Below are 19,537 nucleotides of genomic sequence, written 5' to 3' on the forward strand. Positions count from 1 at the left end.
ATTTAATTTCCTGCCCTTGCTGTGGACTTTTAAACCTTAGTGACGGACAGAGCCGCTGTTGAATCCACCTGAGGAACAGTTAGATTCAGAAATATTGTGGAGTTCAATTAGCTGTAGGAATACAATTGGCTGATAAGGCTGCCACTCGCTGTTCTGTGGGTTATGAGCGCAACCACCAACACGTTTGTCTCTGGGAAATACTGGCATGATTTAACAGAATATATTTTGCCATGTACGGAATCCGCTCCGTATACTGACGTTTTCAACTCCTGCTCTGTCCTTAAGATATCCGAGTCGTTAGCATTCCCCTCGCAGTGTCATGGTAGAAAGAAATGCAGGACCTCCAAATAAGGCCAGCTCTCCCCCGCTCCCTTTCTTTGTGGAGTGTAAGGAGGGGGTGAGTTACCCAGGAAGGGGGTTGGGTGGAGATGAGATCCTGGGCACCCAGGGTGCGGGGGGCAGCAGAAACCTCAAATAAAACTGATCCGAAACAAAGACAGGACGTTACAGTGGTTTATTGATTTCATCGACAAATGTAAATTAAACGATTTGTGAGCTGCTGACGTGCGGGAATAAATAAGTTGCTCCCGACTCACTCACAGTCACACACAATTAACTGACCGGCAACAACCAGTGCCAGTTTGAATAATCAGTCCCGTTTCTCACTGTCACTCTGCATCACGGAACTGATGATTATCAAATCACACTTCAGGGCCGTGTCCCAGATCACCGCAGATCCAGGGTCATTTCCGAACCTTCGCGAATTGCTTCTGGAGTGCGGAAAGATAAGGGCGGGAGTTAAGGGGGTGGGGGGGAAATCGGCCAAATTGTCTCCATCCTGTGGACGGGTATGTTCACACATTCAGACGTTTACAGGTACACTCTCAGTCCGGGTCTGGACTCCTGTAGAGACTCCAGTTCATTCTCCCCAGTCCCACTGAAATTATTCACCGCCAGCCTGAAACGGATGGAAAAATAAAGATAAAAAAAAAACAGATTATATAATCGTGTCAGTAACAGGGTACTGGGGTTAATGTTTCAACAGTAATCACAAACAAACATCACCAGAAAACCCGCGGATCTGCTGAAATTTTATCACATTGAACATTAACGCAGACACTCACATGATCTGCTCCAGACTCGGGTGGGTCAGTATGAGCCGGCGGAGAGCGGGGACAGACTGGTCTGTGAGCGGGTTCCATCCCAGGTCCAGCTCCATCAGTGATCGGTTCGTACTGAGAGCGGAGGCGAGATCCTCAGCACCAGAATCTGTAAGTTCGACATGGTTCAGACTGGAAATGAGAGAGAGATTGAGGGTGAAGGACACAGAGAGACAGGGGATGGTACAAATTCCCAGAATTTACCAGTAACACAATTACTGATCACATTAATGTTCAGTGTCAGACACCCAGTGTCTGTAAATACAATCTCCCACAGTCTGGTACTTACTTCAGTGTCTGTATTTTACACTCCGGGTTTCTCAGAGCAGCACACACCAGTTTCACTCCTGAATCTCCCAGGTCATTCCGCCCAAGACTAAACAGAAACAGACAAATTAATGAACAAAGTGATTCAAACCATGGGTCTGAAGGAATCTCTCTCACTCGGTTATTTCAGGAAACATTAAACCCTTCAGTAAATCACTGATAGGTGTTCCCATCACTGTCAATGTCCCTCACTGACCAGTTACAGGGGATTCACTGAACGTCAGTAATTTAGTCTGACGGTGTGACCCTGTAAACTCCTCATATTCTAACTCATTGCGCGATGGTTAGAAAAGTGTTCCTGACCTGTGAGTGGATCGGAAGGGATAGGGTTGAAGGGGAGAAAGTCCCACAGTGAGGAAGATTTGTGAATAGAGAAATGTCGGTGGGAAATGACACCATCTGAGGAAAAGGATGGAAAGACGGGACCTGAAGGAGGAAGGGGGATGGGAAAGAAAGATCCCTCAGGAGGAACGGGGATGTGAAAGAGAGATCCCACAGGATGAAGCGGGATGGAGAAGAGAGATCCCACAGCAGGAACGGAGTTGGGGAAGAGACATCTCACAGGAGGAAGGGGGATCGCATTTATCACAATTCTTCACAATCATATTCACTATAGTTTTACCCAAATCCCTTTACATTGAAACAACACAATGGAACAGTTTCACAGTTCAGAGTGAGAGAAAAATTAAGTTACCTCAATACCTGGAACTTGTGCAGCCAGGGTCCCAGCCGCTGGATTCCTTCACACAAAATGTGGCAGTACGACAGGTCGAGACGTTTTATTGTATCACAGAGTCTGACAACATGAGACAGGACCGCGCAGTCAACCGGGATCAGTGTCATTCCACTGAATGAAAGTTCTTCCACAGATCCCAGTGCGGTCTGAGCCAGTTCACGATTCTGAGACTCAAACAGGTAGTGAAATGTGTTCAGGAGCCCCCTTTTACCAGTTTCACTCGTCGTGTTTTCACTCTGGCGTTTAACCTCCTCCTTCACCCAGTCAATCACCCGACAGGTTGTTTCATGAGGAAATGGACCCAGAAACTCCTCCAGGCCCTGAGCTATCATTGGGGAGGAGAGACCCGCAACAAAACGGAGGAATACCTCAAATCGCCCATCGGTCGTGTTATGGACTTCAGTGAGGAATTTCAGGATATCCTCGGGATGTAGAGTCAGGAACTGTGCGACAGCAGCTACAAACTCTTGGATGGTGAGGTGTGGGAATGTGTACACCACGCTCTGGGCAGAATCCTCTCTCCCCAAAAGCTCCATCAGGAACCCGGACAGGAACTGGGAAGGCTGCAGATTGTAGTTGTTCAAATCTCCATCTGTAAACACAGTTTTCTTATCGGACACTCCTCTGAAGGCCATCTGACCAACCCTGAGTAACACATCATGGGGGTTCTCAATCTCACGGCTGTGGGTTTTCAGGATGCTGTAAATATAGTAGGAATACAGTTGGGTGATGGTCTTGGGAATTCGCTGTGGGTCCCTGTCTCTTTGTGTGAAGAAAGGACCCAGTGCAAGAGCGAGGATCCAGCAGTAGGAGGGGTTGTAGCTCATGGCGTACAGGATCTCGTTCTCCTTCACGTGTTTGAAAACAGCTGCTGCCACCGTCTGATCTTCAAAATGCTTCATGAAATATTCCTTCCATTGCTCACCAGCAAATCCCAGGATTTCTGCCCAGACCCTGATATCTGCCTTTTCCAATAAATGTAACGCAGTGGGGCGGGTGGTCACCAGCACTGAACACCCTGGGAGCAGTTTGCCCTGGATTAAACTGTACACAATGTCCGACACTGCACACCAGCACTCGGGATCTGGGCACTGGTGCTTAGGTTCTGTATCTCTCCAACTGTCTGCAAAATAGATTCTGTGTTTGAATTCATCCAAACCATCGAATATGAACAACAATCCCTGTGGGTTCTTCCAGACATCTCTCAGGAAATTCCCAAAGTAAGGATACTGATCCAGAATCAGTTCTCTCAGGTTTGTTCTGCAGTTAATGGAGTTTAAATCCCGGAATTTGAAACTAAAGACAAACTGGAATTGTTGGAATATTTTCCCCGTGGCCCAGTCATAAACAATCTTTTGTACCATTGTTGTTTTCCCAATCCCCGCGACTCCGGCCACTGCTGCTGATCTCCCAGATTTGGATTTACTTCGGGAAAAGCTGCTCTGGAATAACTGATCAGTCCGGATTTTTTCCATCTCTCCGCGGAGATGTTTCTCTCTCCAACGCTCGTGGTCTCTGCCTCTTGCCAGCAGCTCATGTTCAACCAGTCTCCGATCTCGAACAGCAGAAATGACGATGAGCTCAGCGTATCGATCATCCAGGTCGAAAACCTTCACCTTCTCCCACATCAGGATCGTGTTGACTCTCAGTGTTTTAGTTTGTACCCGCAGAGTATCCATGTATTTCTGTTGAACATCTTCAATGGGAACAGACAGCGTTCAAACTGTTAGATGCCTCAACTCAGAACTCAATATTTAAGCACACAAGAGTTAGCCCAAAGCTATTGCATTAATTGAATTAATCAATGAATGTCCGTACAGTAAAGTAAATTTGCTTGCCTGGTCTGGATAAACACATGGTCATCATATTTCCATATTAACTGTGCTGTGAAGATGAGTATTTCCCTGGTAGTTTACTGACCCCAGACTGTCCCGTACTGGACACCCTCTCACTACAGCCACAGATATCACTGTTCATGTGGAAGAAACTTTTAATCCCCATTGTTGATGAGGTGTGTGTGGAGATAGAGAAAACGGAAGTTGGCATTCTGTCAAAGGAACAGGTCGGGGAATCACAGCTCCCCCCTCCCCTCTCAACATCACTGATTCAAAACGCAAAGAAGTATATTCGTTGATCAGCACCTCCTCTGTGGCTGGGTAGCTGGGGGAGAAAATGTCAATGTCTTGTTCTGGAGATTGAGACAGTCAGCATTTTGACACAAACCACAGACAATCCACCCCCCCCCTACTTCCATCATCACAGATGCTGCTCAGCTCACTGAGTTCCTTCAGAAAATGGTTCGAGACGGCAGATCTGCAGTACCATGTCTCTTAAAGAGTCTGTGTTGTAAATACTCAACAGATCCAAGATTGAATATACACGAGTGTAAAGGGGAAGGAAATAATTGTTATTCCGGATCTGATGAAGCACAAACTCAGATAGTGTATGCAATGGAAAACTCAGTATTTTTTTTTCAATCGTTCTGGTGGTGGGGTGCGGTTGTTAGTTGTGGATGTGTTGATCTGTCTTACTGATTGAGGAAAGTAACTGATTTTGAGTCTGGTGGTCCTGCTGTGGATGCTACGTAGCTTCCTCCCTCACGGGGCGGGGCAAACAGCCCGTAGGCAGGATAGGTGGGATCCTTCCTAACGCTGCTGGCCCTTGTCCGGAGCCTTTCTGTATATACGTCCCTGATGAGAGGTGGGATGGGGGTGCCGGTGATACGTCTGGGCAGTTTTGTCTACCCGTTGTAGAGCCTTCCAGTTGGCCACAGTTATGCAGCATGTTGGCCTGCCCTCTGCAGCACAGCTGTAGAAGGACGCGAGTGTAGATGTGAGTACAGGTCAGACAATGTCTGTGGAAACGGGAGATACCACTGGTCTATGGCTTTAAATACAAGTTTGAAAACCATGTTATTTACAGGTCGGGAGTTAAAGAGAGCAGAGACCGAGGAATTTTGGTAGCAGCCAGCATGAAGTCTCATTACACTGTGATGTTTAAGCATTCTCCCCATTTAGGTAATAGTCCACCCTATTGTTTCTCTTGCCAAAATGCATTACCATTCATTCCCCAACATTGTAGTCCATCTGCCACAATTTGCCCACTCTTCCAATTTGTCGAAGTTTTGCTGCAATCGCATTGCTTCCTCAGCACTACCCACCCCTTCGCCGATCTTCGTATCATCAACAAATGCGGTCAGTAAAGGAGCCCAGCAGAAAGCAGCTGATTGGGCAACCAAGGTCAAGTGACCTTGGAAAAACTCATACCAATAAATAGAGGGGTAGCTCAAGTGGAGCGGCCAGTAAAGGAGTGGAGCTTTGCGGCTTTGACTCGGGGAGCAGCCTTGTTGAGGAAAGGTCCTTGTGAGGAAAGAGCGAGTCTTTGGCGAGGAAGCTGAGGGAGGAGACTACGCGACAGTTGGTGAGGGTGAGAGGTGGTGAAGAGATGACAGGTAAACTGATTCAGTGTGATGCTTGCCTGATATGGGAGGTCAGGGACACTGATGGTGCTTCCGGCTGCTACAACTGTGAAAAGTGTGTCCAGGTTCAGCTCCTGAAGGACCGTGTTGGGGCACCGGAGAGGTAATTGGATGACCTCAGGTTCATCCGGGAAAAACGGGAGTTTTCTGGATAGTACCTACAGTGAAATCGTTACACCGAAGATAACAGAGGAGATAACGGGGGTGACAATGAGGAAGAGATGGAAGCTTGAAGTACAGGAGACCCCGGGGGATGGGCCTCTTGAAAACATGTTCACCCTCTTGGTAGCTTGGGACAGAAGACACTGTCAGTCTGAGAGGTGAACGGGTCTGCGAGTCAAAAATTGGCACTGAAGCAAAGCCAAAGAGACAGACGACTGGCAGAGCTGTGGGTTTTAGATTCTTAGACCACTGGGATCGGTTTTGGGGTAAGGATGAATTGAACAAAAGGGACGGGTTGCACCTTAGCAGTCGGGGGACCAGCATTCTGGCCGGCAGGTTTGCCACTGCAACACGGGTGTGTTTAAACTAATAAGTGTGGGGAGGAGACGAACTGGAAATAGAAGGATGGAGTTAAAGGGAAAGACTGAATAAGAAAAGTTAAGAAAGACATCAGAATTTATGGGGCAGAAAGCTCCGGAAGGGATCGGAGAGTATGGCCAAGTACAATAGGACCAATGAGACAAGCTAGGGGAATAATGGATTAAAAGTATTATATATGAATGAGCTTGAAGCTCAGTTGGAAATTGGCAAGTATGATGTTGTAGGAATAACAGAGACATGGCTGCAAGAGGACCAGGGCTGGGAAATGAATATTCAAGGATATACATCCTATCGAAAGGACAGACAGGTGGGCAGACGGGGTGGGGTGGCTCTGCTGGTGAGGAATGAAATACAGTCCCTTGCAAGGGGTGACATACATTTAGGAGATGCAGAGTCAGTATGGATAGAACTGAGAAATTGTAAGGGCAAAAAGACCCTAATGGGAGTTATCTACAGACCCCCAAATAGTAGCCTGGCTATAGGGTGCAAGTTGAATAAAGATCTAAAATTAGCATGTTGCAAAGGTAATGCTACAGTTGTAATGGGGGATTTCAACGTGCAGGTAGACTGGGAAAATCAGACTGATACTGGACCCCAAGAAAGGGAGTTTGTGGAGTGCCTCCGAGATGGATTCTCAGAGCAGCTTGTGCTGGAGCCTACCAGGGAGAAGGCAATTCTGGATCTAGTGTTGTGTCATGAACCGGATTTGATAAGGGAACTTGAGGTAAAGCAGCCATTACGAGGTAGTGACAATAATATGTTGAGTTTTAACCTACAATTTGAGAGGGAGAAGGGAAAATCGGAAGTGTCAGTATTACAGTTGAACAAAGGGGACTATGGAGCCATGAGGGAGGAGCTAGTCAAAGTTGACTGAAAGGATATCCTCGCAGGGATGACAGTGGAACAACAATGGCAGGTATTTCTGGGAATAATTCAGAAGGTGCAGGATCGGTTCATTCCAAAGAGTAAGAAGGATTCTAACGGGAGTAGAGAGCGACCGTGGATAGCAAGGGAAGTCAAGGAGAGTATAAAACGTAAGAGAGAAGAAGTATAACATAGCAAAGATGAGCGGGAAGCCAGAGGACTGGGAACATTTAAAGAACAATAGAAGATTACTAAAAAAGGCAATATGCGGAGTATATAAAGGAGGATAGTAAAAGCTTCTTTAGGTACGTGAAGAGGAAAAAGCTATTTAAGATCAAAGTTGGGCCCTTGAAGGCAGAAACAGGTGAATTTACTATGAGGAGCGAGGAAATGGCAGACGAGTTGAACAGGTACTTTGGATCTGTCTTCACTAGGGAAGACACAGGCGATCTCCCAGATATAATAGTGGCCAGAGGACATAGGATAATGGAGGGACTGAAGGAAATTCACATTAGGCAGAAAAAGGTGTTGGGTAGACTGATGGGACTGAAGGCTGATAAATCCCCAGGGCCTTATGGTCTGCATCCCAGGGTACTTAAGGAGGTGGGTCTAGAAATCGTGGACGCATTGGTAATCATTTTCCAAAGTTCTATAGATTCAGGATCGGTTCCTGAGAATTGGAGGATAGCTAACGTTATCCCGCTTTTTAAGAATGAAGGGAAAGAGAAAACAGGGAATTATAGACCAGTTAGCCTGACATCAGTGGTAGGGAAGATGCTGGAGTCAATTATAAAAGATGAAATAACGGCATATTTGGATAGCAGTAAAAGGATCGGTCCGAGTCAGCATGTATTTACGAAGGGGATATCATGCTTGACTAATCTTCTGAAATTCTTTGAGGATCTAACTATGAAAATGGACAAGAAAGAGCCAGTGGATGTAGTGTACCTGGACTTATAGAAAGCCTTTGATAAGGTCCCATATAGGAGATTAGTGGGCAAAATTAGAACACATGGTATTGGGGGTAGGGTACTCACATGGATAGAAAATTGGTTGGCAGTCAGGAAACAAAGAGTAGGGATTAATGGGTACTTTTCAGAATGGCAGACAGTGACTCGTCGGGTATCGCAAGGCTCGGTGCTGGGACCGCAGCTATTTACAACATACATTAATGATTTAGATGAAGGGATTAAAAGTAACATTGGCAAATTTGCAGATGACACAAAGCTGGGTGGTAGTGTAAAATATGAGGAGGATAGACTCCAACGATTCAATCACTTAGGTTAGGCTACCTGGCCTGTAATTCCACAAACAAGAGAAAATCTGCAGATGCTGGAAATCCAAGCAACACACAGAAAATGTTGGAGGAGCTCAGCAGGCCAGACAGCAGCTATGGAACAGCTGACGTTTTGGGCCGAGATCCTTCGGCAGGACTGGAGACAAAAAGCTGAGGAGTAGATTCGAAAGGTGGAGGGGGGAGAGAGAAATGACAGGTGATCGGTGAAACTTGGAGGGGAGGGGATGAAGCAAAGTGTATGAAGTTGATTCTTGATAGAGACGGAAGGCCATGGAAGCAAGAAAAAGGTGGGAGGGTCACCAGAGGGAGGCGATGGACAGGCAAGGGGATAGCATGTGAGATGTACGAGGGCATGGGGAACGGTGAAGGGGGAGAGGAAGCCTTTCTGGAAACTTAAGAAATCGATATTCATGCCATCAGGTTGGACGCTGCTCAGACGGAGCGTAAGGTGTTGTTCCTCCAACCCGAGTGTGGCCTTATCCTGACGGTGCAGGATGCCATGGACTGACGTATCCGAATGGGAAGAGGAAATAAAATGGGTGGCCACTGGGATCACGCTTGTTCTGGCGGACACAGTGCAGACGCTCGGCGAAACCGTTCGCCACTCTATGTCCGGTCTCATCGACAGACAACAGACCATACTGAGATCAACTACGCCTCCCTCTTTTGCTCTCTCCACCCACTATTTTCCTTTCTTCCATTCCTTCTGTCTCTTTTACTAACCAACTTCCTAGCTCTTTGCTCATCCCTCCCCCTCCAAATTTCACCTATCGCCTGGCATTTCTCTCTCCCCTCCCACCCCGCTCTCCACCTTTCAAATCGACTCCTCAGCGTTTTATCTCCAGTCCCACTGAATGTTCTCAGCCCGAAACGTTGACTGTACTTTCTCCATAGATGTGCTGAGTTTCTCCATCATTTTCTGTGTGATAGCCTATAATTTATTTCTTTTGTCTTCATCCCTTCTTTATGCTTCTTTTTGTTACCTATTGTTAGATTTTAGAACCTTCCAAATCAACTAGCTTTTCTCTCACTTCTGCTACATTATATTGCGTTTCCTATTCTATTATGCAGACCCTAGCTGCATCCTAAGGGATCATTTACAATAGTCTCCCTGATAAGATCTGATCTCAGAGTGTCAGGGACATGCAGGGTATCACAGAGTGCCGGGAACCTATTAGGGACGTGTGGGGTTTCACAGTGTCTCAGGACACTGCCAGGGATGTGTAGGGTCTCACAGGGTACTGGGAACCTGTCAAGCTGTGTGGAGACTCACAGTGCATCAAGACCTTGCCAAGGTTGTGTGGTGTCTAACGGCGTGTCTGGACCCTGTCAGGGGTGTGTGGGGTGTCATAGTGTGTCAGGGCCCTGTCAGGGGTGTGAGGGGCTTCACAATGTGTCTGGACCCTGTCAGTGGTGTGTGGTGCCTCACAGTGTGTTGGGGCCCTGTCTAGAGTGTGTGGGGTCCCACAGTGTGTCCAGAACCTGTCAGGAGAGTGTGGTGTCTCACAGTGTGTCAGGACGCATGTCAGAGTTGTGTGGGGCCCCACAATGTGTCCGGACCCTGTCAAGGGTATGATCGGTCTGACAGTGTGTCAGGAACCAGTCAGGTCTGTGTGGGGTCTCACAGTGTGTCAGAAATCTGCCAGGGGTGTGTGGGGTCTCTGTGTCGGAACACTGTCAGGGGTGTGTGGGGTCTCACAGCATGACAGGATCCTGTCAGAAGTGCATGGGTCTCTCTATGTATCAGGAACTTGCTGGGTGTCTGTGTGGTCTCACTGTGTGTCAGTACCCTGCCAAGGGTTTGTGAAGTCTCACAGTGTCTCAGGACCCTGTCAGGGGTGTGCGGTGTCCCACGGTGTGTCAGGAACCTGTCAGGTGTTTGTGGGGTCTCACAGTATGTCAGGATCCTGTCATTAGTGGGTGGGGATTCACAGTGTGTCAGGACCCCGTCAGGGGTGTGTGCGGTCCCACAGTATATCCGGAACCTGTCAGGGTTGTCTGATGTCTGGCTGTGTGTCAGGACCTGCCAGCGATGAGTGTGGTCTCACAGTGTGTCAGGACCCTGTCCGCGATGTGTGGGGTCTCACAGAGTTTCTGGACCCTGCCAGCGATCTGTGTGGTCTCACAATGTGAGAAGACTGTACCAGTGGTGTGTAGGGTCTCACAGTGTATTGGGACCATGTCAGAGGGGTGTAGGGTCTCACAGTGTGTCAGGACCGTGTCTGGGGTGTGTGGGGTCCCAAACTGTGTCAGAACCCTGTTAGGGGTGTGTGGGGTCTCCATTCAAAATGTTCGGCTGTAATAGGGAGCGTAGGAAAACATTAATTGTAGACATATTTTCTTTAGAGAATATGACAGTGGTAGAAATGGTGTTCTTCAATAGTCAGGGAGAGATTCTGTTTCATGTACAGAAATGGCTGTAGGAATTTCACTGTCGTGTTTGTTCCCTCGGCAAACAACATGAGGAATAGTGAACAAAAAGCTTGTAGCGATTTCCCAAACCCATGGTGCAGAGAAACTGAGGGGTTTCATTGACCTGATGTGGACTGGAACAGCATTAACAGAGGTGAGTAGTTTGTAAACATCCTGATTCATCTATCTCTGGTCCCATATTTAAATTATCATCTTTGGAATTTGTTCTTGTAATTGAGAGAGACAGAACCAGGGTTCTGGCCGAGATTCCTTATATTTCTGTTGAGAGCTTTGAATAATCAGATAAACATGGGCTGATGCGATATTAATAAGTTTTGTGATGTTTGTCTTTCCTACGCGCTCTCCTCTGTTAAATGTGCAGTTGAGTGATCCAACTCAGTCTGCAGTGATGAAGCCTTACAATCTCTTGAGCCCATGAACTGCCCCGGGCTCCGTTTTCACAGTCATGATGGGCTTATAGATGTAGTGAGCTTTCCATCCAGACGGTCACAGTTTAACTAATTGCAAAATTATTTAGAGATATTTTCAGTCATTTTCACCTTCCTTGCCGCGATCCCACAACCCTCGGTTTCTCTGTCCTAATTCCCATCTCTCACCCTTCCACAGTGTCCATCGCACAACACCGGCAGACATGAATTTCAGCTTTTGTGGACTGAGCTGAGGAATATGTCACCCAGTCTCACCCTCTCTAACACTGTAGCAGTGTTTGCACTAGGGAGAGTAGATGTGAACACAGTGTGTTCATATGCTGCTCTGTGGTTGAACAGACCAGTTGGGATGTTACCTGATTTTCTAATTAAACTGATGCTATTATTACTATTCTGTGACTGCAACTTCAGTGGATGCCCAACTCTAAGAAAAGATAATCTGCTGTGGGAAATTTAGAAATCGGTTAAGAATGAGTCTGTTCCAGAGAGGGCAGTGGCTATCAAGAGAAGGTTTTGACATCTTGTGTGAAGAAATATAAGTTTTTAATTCCATTTTCCATATCCCCCTCTCCCTTTCTCCACATAGACTCGCAGAGGAGGGACTTTTAGGCCCTGGAGCGGTGTGACCAATTTCCTCAAACTTGCCAGCTCTCTGCCTCTTTCCTCAAAATGACCTTTGAAAACATTCCCTCTAAGAAACATGTGTTCTCACTGTGTTCTCTGTCACAGTGCCCATATTTACCTGGTCAGATCCCTGTGGCTCAACAACCTAACCGCCGTACGCAAATTACAACCGTTGGTGGAAACAGAGGTCAAGTTTCAACTTAATGAACTCTGCTGCAGCCCATTCTGGGCTATTGCATACCGCCCCACTACTGGAGGGATTTTGAGGCTTTAGAGAGGGAGCAGAAGAGGTTTACCGGGATGCTGCCTGGTTCAGAGGGCATGTGCTATCATGAGAGACTGGATAAAATTAGATTGTTTGCTCTGGATCATCGGAGGCCGAGGGGAGCTCTGACACAGGTTGAGAATATTATGAGAGGCAGAGATAGAGTGGACAGAGATCATCAGTTTGTCGCGGTTGAAATGTCTATTACCAGAGGGAATATATTGAAGGTGAGATGGTGTAGAATGAAGTATGATGTGAGGGAGAGCTTTTCATTCATCAGAGAGCCGTGGCTGCATGGACCGCACTGCCCGGTAAGGTGATAGGGACAAATTATCAGAAGCTTTTAAGAGTCGTTTGGATAGACACATGGATGTAAGGAAGATGGAGGAGTATGGACATGGTGCAGGAAGGAGAGATTAGAGTTGGGTTATGTTGATTTACTTCTCAGCTGGTTCGGCACAATATTATATGACTAATGACCTATTCCTGTGTTATACTCTTCAATATTCAATGCACGTTCACTTACCTTTCAGCTCACTAAGAACCTTGATTAAACCTTGAGCGGGATTTGATCGATGGGAGGGATCACAACCTGTTTCAATTTAAACACATTGAGGGAATGATGTGTAAAATTTTAAAGTGCGCTGTATTCAATCCAAATTTGAATTAATCTCTGATATTTTCTCACCATATATCTGTATTTCGTTCAGTATTTTGTCCAACATTGCAACATCATTCCACATTTTCACAAAGGTTTCCCACATCACCCTCCGGGCGCGGGAGCCTTTCTCCATCACCAGGCTCAGGAGGAGTTTAGAACTGTCCGCCTGCTCTCCCTTATCAGCGAGATCAGAGATTTTCTGTGAAGAGTAACAGTGAACATATTGGGGACTGACAGATTCACACAGAGAATGAGAAGTAAATGATGTGCTCTGTAACGGGATCACATTGAGCAGTCACCCGGACAGGTGCTGCTCCTGTCTGAACGTGGACTGTACATTCTGAGTGCAGAGCACAAGGAGGGACATTCACTGTGCACCTGGTCCACCAGTCAATGACATCCTTCATTGACGTGGCTCCAATTCCATAAATAATCCCTCACCGGATTTGATGGTGTAAAACAGAAATCATAAAATAACGATCACAGAGGAAGAAATAAAACTGGAGGGTTTTATTTTATATAACAGATTGAACAGCCTCAGAGAAGTTGCAGAAATTATCATGTGGTTCATCTCCTCAGTCCGCCAGTGTCCAACATGACAGCGGATTACTGGCTGACATCTGACACCTTTCGCTTCCCTTTTCCAGTAGAGGTTTTTTCAGTGATTACACGTTACAACATGGCAATGTTTCCCGATTCACACTGTTTGCAGTTACGGATTATCTCCACCCAGAACTGAACACACCCGGGCTCCTGTGGCATTCACTGATGATGTCCCGGTTCTCACTGACATCCTGCCGTCACTCTGTACATTTTTCACAGACTGAAACTTCCTGTCATATTTGCATTTAATGCTGTAAGCCCACAGACCTGTTACTTGCTCAACTCACTCTGAACATCGAGCGGCTCCCCACCAGTCCGCGGGGTCTTTTCACCTCTTTCCATCTCCGGTTCAGATTCACATGTTCGGGATTGCATGTGGAGTACTTATTTCCCAGTTATTCTTTTATCTAATTTAATATCCGTTGAGTCAAAGATCCGACAGCCATCAGTCCTGTGATGTGTGAAAATTCAAACCCATTCTCCCTCCCACTCACCCGATGTTCCTCTCTGCTGAACTGTTTCTCAGCCTTTAATGCCAGACTCACTCCGTGAACCCGTCCTTCCATCGCCTGCTCCAGCCTGTCCCGGTAGAAGTCCGTCAACTGCAGCAGCTGGAAATCGTCCCAGCTTGCCAGGAGCTCGGTGAGCACTGAGCCCGGACCTGTGAAGGAAAATGAGGAGCATTAAAGAAATTACTGACCTCATACTGGACAGTAACGTTCCCTTTGGAACCTAAAGATCACCAAACACAGTCCGAAATATATGTATGTGGGGATGGGGGGTGGGGGGGAGGTGGGGTGGAACAGGCTTTGGCCGGGGGATCGGGGGCGCCGGGGTTGTAGGAGCAGGTATAGTTTCATCTGTTGAAGGCTGCTCTTTCGTGTCCCCAGGAATATAACTCTCTGTTTGGAAAGGACCCTGCTTATTCCTAAGAATATAGTAACCCAGCACCATCACTCTCCTGGTGCTGCCCATCACCACCGCTTTGCTCTCGGTTACTGTCTGCCGGCCTGATCAACCCCTTCCTCAGCAAATCTCTGGAGAATCTCACAAAATGCTGGAGGTACTCAGCATGTCAGGCAGCATCTATGGAGGAGAATAAGCAATCAATGTTTTGGGCCAAGGCCCTTCATCGGACTGGAAATGAGGGAACAGAAATTCTAGATATTGCCACATTACTTTCCATTCATCGTGGTCCTCATCCAAAATGTCAAATCTTTATTCCTCTCCATGGATGCTGCCTGACCTGCTGAGTTCTGCCAATATTTTGTGTCTTTTTATTGCCCACAACTTTCAGCATCTGCAGAATGTCATGTCTTCTAGAGTAACTCGCTATTTTAATGTGCATCACAATCTGTTACAGGAGCAGCAGCAGCCGGTAATTGTACACCTTCTACGCTTGACTGTATTTCCCCCAGAAATGTTAACTCCCTCTCTTATCTCTCTGTTCAGTTTTCACAAACACTTTGTGAATTCCCAATATTGAATTAAACACAGACGCAGAATCAGCAGAGTATTTATAAATTAAAATAATTCGCCAACATACCCGTGTCCTTTCCCGATGTTGACGACACTGGAAGTCCTCCCCTGCCTGCACATTGACCCATTGTGAGGACAGGTGTGATCAGATTTTGTTGCTCTGTAACAAAACAAATAACAGGAGGGTCAAACATTAATTGGGGTTTAAAGGAGAACACTGTTTTGTTTTTAAACTGAGGCAAACACTTCCAAACATCTTGGGCCTGTCCAGTGAAGCCTTGACAGGGCCTGATCCAGCTGAGCCCATCGATTTCCGCGCTCTCCATCTATTGTACACCGTGCCGGGACTTCAGGGGTACCTACGCGCTTATATTGCAGACAATTCCCTTTTCGGAGCCAGTCTTGTGTCCTCGAATGGGAGTGAAGTGTCAATGGAATGGCAAGGCAGGTTGAGCAGACAGCGCCCACTGCTTTGGCCCTCCTACCACTGGTGGTGCTATGGTGAGTAATGGACAGCCGTTACAGCAGTGTGGGTTGAAACATTTCTGCTGATTATTGGGACATCCATTCCTCTCGTCACTGAATTATACAGATTTCTCAGTCACACCTGATTCTCACCATCTCCTTTCAGTTTTACATCCCCGGGCATTGACACCAGTGGCAATATAGACCATGGTTTAAGTCTGTATAGAATCACTCTGACATCCTGAACAATGAAATCTCACACATAGCATCATGACATCTTGTTCTGAACCACTACGTTATCTCCGGCAGAACTTTAAGACCATTATTATCATCTACACTCGGTCAAGATTTCTTTGGACATAGCACCTGGCTATTATCAGATAGTTATATGGTACCTTGTTAAGCACAATGTAGACCCGCCATACATCCGAAACAGCAAGTTGGGAAAATTCATTGTAACCTGTTGCAATATGAACCAGACTCCTGAATTAAGTATCAAACTTTCTAACCATGCCATGTACATTCATATACAAATCAATGTCATGAATATCTAATTAACGAGGCCTCGACACTGACATGCACTTCCCACTCATCACGGACATCCATTCGTTAAATCCATCTTCAGTCATCACCCTCTGCTCTCTGTCATTGAACCCGGTGTGAATCCAGCTCACCAGCTCCCCGAGAATCCCACGTGACCTATCCTTCCAGATGAGCTGTCATGCGGGATCTTGTTACAGACTTTTCCAAAGTTCAGATGAATATGTTACAATCCAGCAACAATGAATATATGATTGAAACAGGGTTTTTATAACAAATAAAACATTTATTAAACACTGCTAAAAAAACAAAAAGTAAACAAACGCCTAACAACCGGAAGTCAGCTGCAATACGGCAGCTCGAACAGTTCTTAAAGCAAGAATCCGAAAACAGTTCTTAAAACGATAATGCAAAAACAGTTCTCAGAAGTAGTAATACGAAAGCCCAAAATTTTAGCCAGTTGCTTAGGAGAGACTTCTTGAAACAATTTAAATTCTCTTTCACGTCGTGTTACTGCTGTTCCCAGATGAAGTATGTTTTGATCAAAGGATTCATGATGAAGAAAATGAAACGGCTTAAAGGCACTGACCTTTCTTTGGCGAAACTTCACCCAACCCTCTATTTTTCTGGTAGAACAGGAGTTATCATGGGCATAGCTGACAAATTCCTTCCGAATGAGAATCAAACAAGGTCGAACCTGCTTTACCATCGAAATCAACTTTCCTCGATCATTAACTTACCGAACTTCAAATCTTCACTCTCCAATGACTGGACTGGCAGTATTATGGCAAAACTGACGGCAATAACCTTTGACTTAAGGCAGAAAGTAAAACTCCACTTTTAAATGAATCTGCGTCATAACATCGGAATACACAGAAGCGTGGAGTCACTACCAAATTCAACCACGAACTGCCCACATCACAGGGTGGGGTTCTCCTTTAATACCCGGTTGGGGGGGAAACTATCACATGAGCTCTCACTGGCGGGAAAATGACATCAATCCCCCATCACAAGACCATTACCTCATCTCCAGCATAGCTTCAATTACATCATGGTCACGTGACTGGTATAAGATACCCACGGGTACGTAACAAATAACATCACTGCTCTATTTTATCTATCTTCAGTTAGCTCTTCAAAAGTTTCCAGAATACTTGTCAGATATGATGTCCCACTGAGTGGTGCAGATGACAATTTCCCCGCAATCAATGTCCAACCGACCGGGACTTCAGCTTCACAGTAGACTGAGGAAATTCCAATCCAGTTGTAGAATTGCCGACCTGGACTGAAGCTCGCATACTGCCAGTTCCATACCCTCAGAGTCACTAACCCAATATTATGACCCATACAAAGACGTTATGGTGCCGGCGATTTGCCGTGGTGTTCCTGCCATTTCCGATTCACAAACTGATGTTGAACTGGAACCTAATGACCCTTTGCCGGGGCCGGGGCTCAGTTTGGTTCACCGGTCTGTAGATTGTGAGAAGATGCAGATACACTTCAGCTTGTTTCCAACAACTAAACTGAGCAGGTTTGATCACAATGGCATTGCTGTGTGGGATCTTGCCCAGCACAGCTGTCTGCCATGCTTCCGCTCAGTGTAGCAGGAAGAAAATGTAAAATTATAAAATAGAAAAATATGGGAACTCCGTACATCAGGTTACATCCGAGAAAGGAGAAATGGTGGAAGATCCAATATCTGAACTGGAACTGTCCAAGATGCTGTCTATCGGCTTTTCCAGTATTTTCGTCTTTTTACTTGAAATTTCCTGCAACTGTAGCTTTATCCCACCTCTTTATATTATGCACAGATGGTAACTGATTGTAAAATACCAGCAACACGCTAAAATGTTTGTTGGTTATCAGTTCATTCTGACCCTGGTGTAATACACTCCATACAATCAATGCCAGCCGAATGGCCGCATTCAGTGTGTTGGGAATATGTAAAACAGTTATCGACCCCAGGCATCGATCCATCTGAAGCTTGGATCCGATACAGGGCCGGTTGTTGGAAGTAAAGTTCCCCAGGTACATCTTAATGGATGGGTTCAAACTCGGCATCACCACCTCACCCCGCTCCTGGGACCAGAACACCAGGGGCTGAGCGGCGGCTCCTCTCAGGCGGTTCAGTGTGAAGGACCTACAACCCTGACTGACCCCTGCAGTTTGTGTCCAGGAAGTGGAACGAGGCGGCCAGTTCGAGGAAGTTAAAGGGACTCACTGCCCAAAATCTCTACCCCTCCCCCCCCCCCCCCCCCCCCCACACCGGGATCGGCCTCAGTACTCACCGATGGGAAATTGTCAGTCGTGTTCACCCCGAGTGACCGGCCTCAATACTCACTGATGAGAACTTGGTCAAATTGTTCTCCAGACAGAGATCGGTCCTCCGGCTCCAAGCCGATGATCCGCTTCAACAGAGAACGGAAAGAAAACCACCGCCCATCCGGGGAATGTGAGCGCGGGGGCGGAGCTTTGACGGCGGAACCCTCACGTGCTGCAGATTGGCGTTTGAAATGGGAGTGAGAAACAGGATCATGTGACGGGAGGAGGGTCTCCCATCTGAACCGGTTTCACACGCTGCCCGACCTACCTGCCGCATTTTACATCTTATTTCGTATTAACACCAACTACAATTTTCAGTTTTTCCCTCTGCATCTTCCATGTCCCGATCACTCCACCACCCGGTTCTTAGAGTTACGGGATCAATTCCCATCCCGGTCCGATACAGAATTCCCACTCCAACAGGAATTATGCAGGTTTCATTGAAAACACTTTTATGTTTATAAACACTAATTTCTATTTACATTCCTCCGGAGCCTCACTGGACAGGAGCACTGAAACATCAAGTGAGAAACAGGAGGAGGTGGCCATTCTGTCCCTTAAACCATCAACAAGATGACGGCAGCTCTTCAATCTCAGCCACATGTTTGTGCCCGATCCTCATTTCCTCGATCCCTTCGGTCTCCACACATCTGCCGGCCTCTGTTTTATGTGAGGACGATCACTGAGACTTCCCCCTGCAGGAGTCAGTCTGGCGAATCTCCAAAGCAAACACTCTCTCACTTCTTATAATCCTCCATGGAATTAAATTCCATTTCTGCAGCCCCGTGTGGCCCGCACCACTCACCTCGCACTCCGTCATTATTTCCACCTTCCCACCTCTCCCCTCAACTGGATCCACCTCTCACTCCCCAGCTCTTGCCCCATCCCCAAACCTCTCGTCTTTTCTCCGACTATTTGCCGTCCACTCACAATCCAGAGGGAGTGTCTCGGCCCGAAATGTTGACGGTCCATTTTCCTACACGGATGCTGCCCGACCCACTGAGTTCCTCCGGCAGTTTGTTCTTTGGTCTGTATAACCCATGTTAGTATGGAGAGCGGGGTTTTACACCTTATTCCAGGTACAATCTCAACAAAGCCCAAATAATTGTTACCGTAATTACCACACTCAAAGACGAGAAAGCTTGCAAATGCTGGAAATCCAAAACACCACACAAAATGATGGAAGAGTTCAGCACAACAGGCAGTATCTATGGGAAAGAATAAACAGTACACATTTTGGACCACGAGTCTTTTTCATTACTGAGGAGGAGGGGGAAGTGATCTGAATAAAGAGGTGGGGAAGTAGAAAGAG

At 46.6% G+C, this 19,537-nt stretch overlaps 1 protein-coding gene across 1 annotated transcript; it reads right to left on the minus strand.

Moving 5' to 3' along the window:
• Positions 1 to 499: 499 nt before the first annotated feature.
• LOC140723513 (NACHT, LRR and PYD domains-containing protein 12-like) lies at positions 500 to 19,045 on the minus strand. Its single transcript, XM_073038079.1, has 10 exons — positions 18,967 to 19,045; positions 18,245 to 18,397; positions 14,966 to 15,058; positions 13,914 to 14,080; positions 12,844 to 13,015; positions 12,682 to 12,747; positions 2,182 to 3,919; positions 1,450 to 1,536; positions 1,125 to 1,292; positions 500 to 958 (listed from the first exon to the last, which is right to left on the minus strand). Exons 1-10 carry the CDS (start codon positions 19,043 to 19,045, stop codon positions 871 to 873), a joined length of 2,811 nt encoding a protein of 936 aa, XP_072894180.1. The 3' UTR covers positions 500 to 870.
• Between the last annotated feature and the right edge of the window lie 492 nt (positions 19,046 to 19,537).

The sequence above is a fragment of the Hemitrygon akajei genome, unplaced genomic scaffold, assembly GCF_048418815.1.
Source record: "Hemitrygon akajei unplaced genomic scaffold, sHemAka1.3 Scf000116, whole genome shotgun sequence".
Classification (NCBI taxonomy): Eukaryota; Metazoa; Chordata; class Chondrichthyes; order Myliobatiformes; family Dasyatidae; genus Hemitrygon; species Hemitrygon akajei.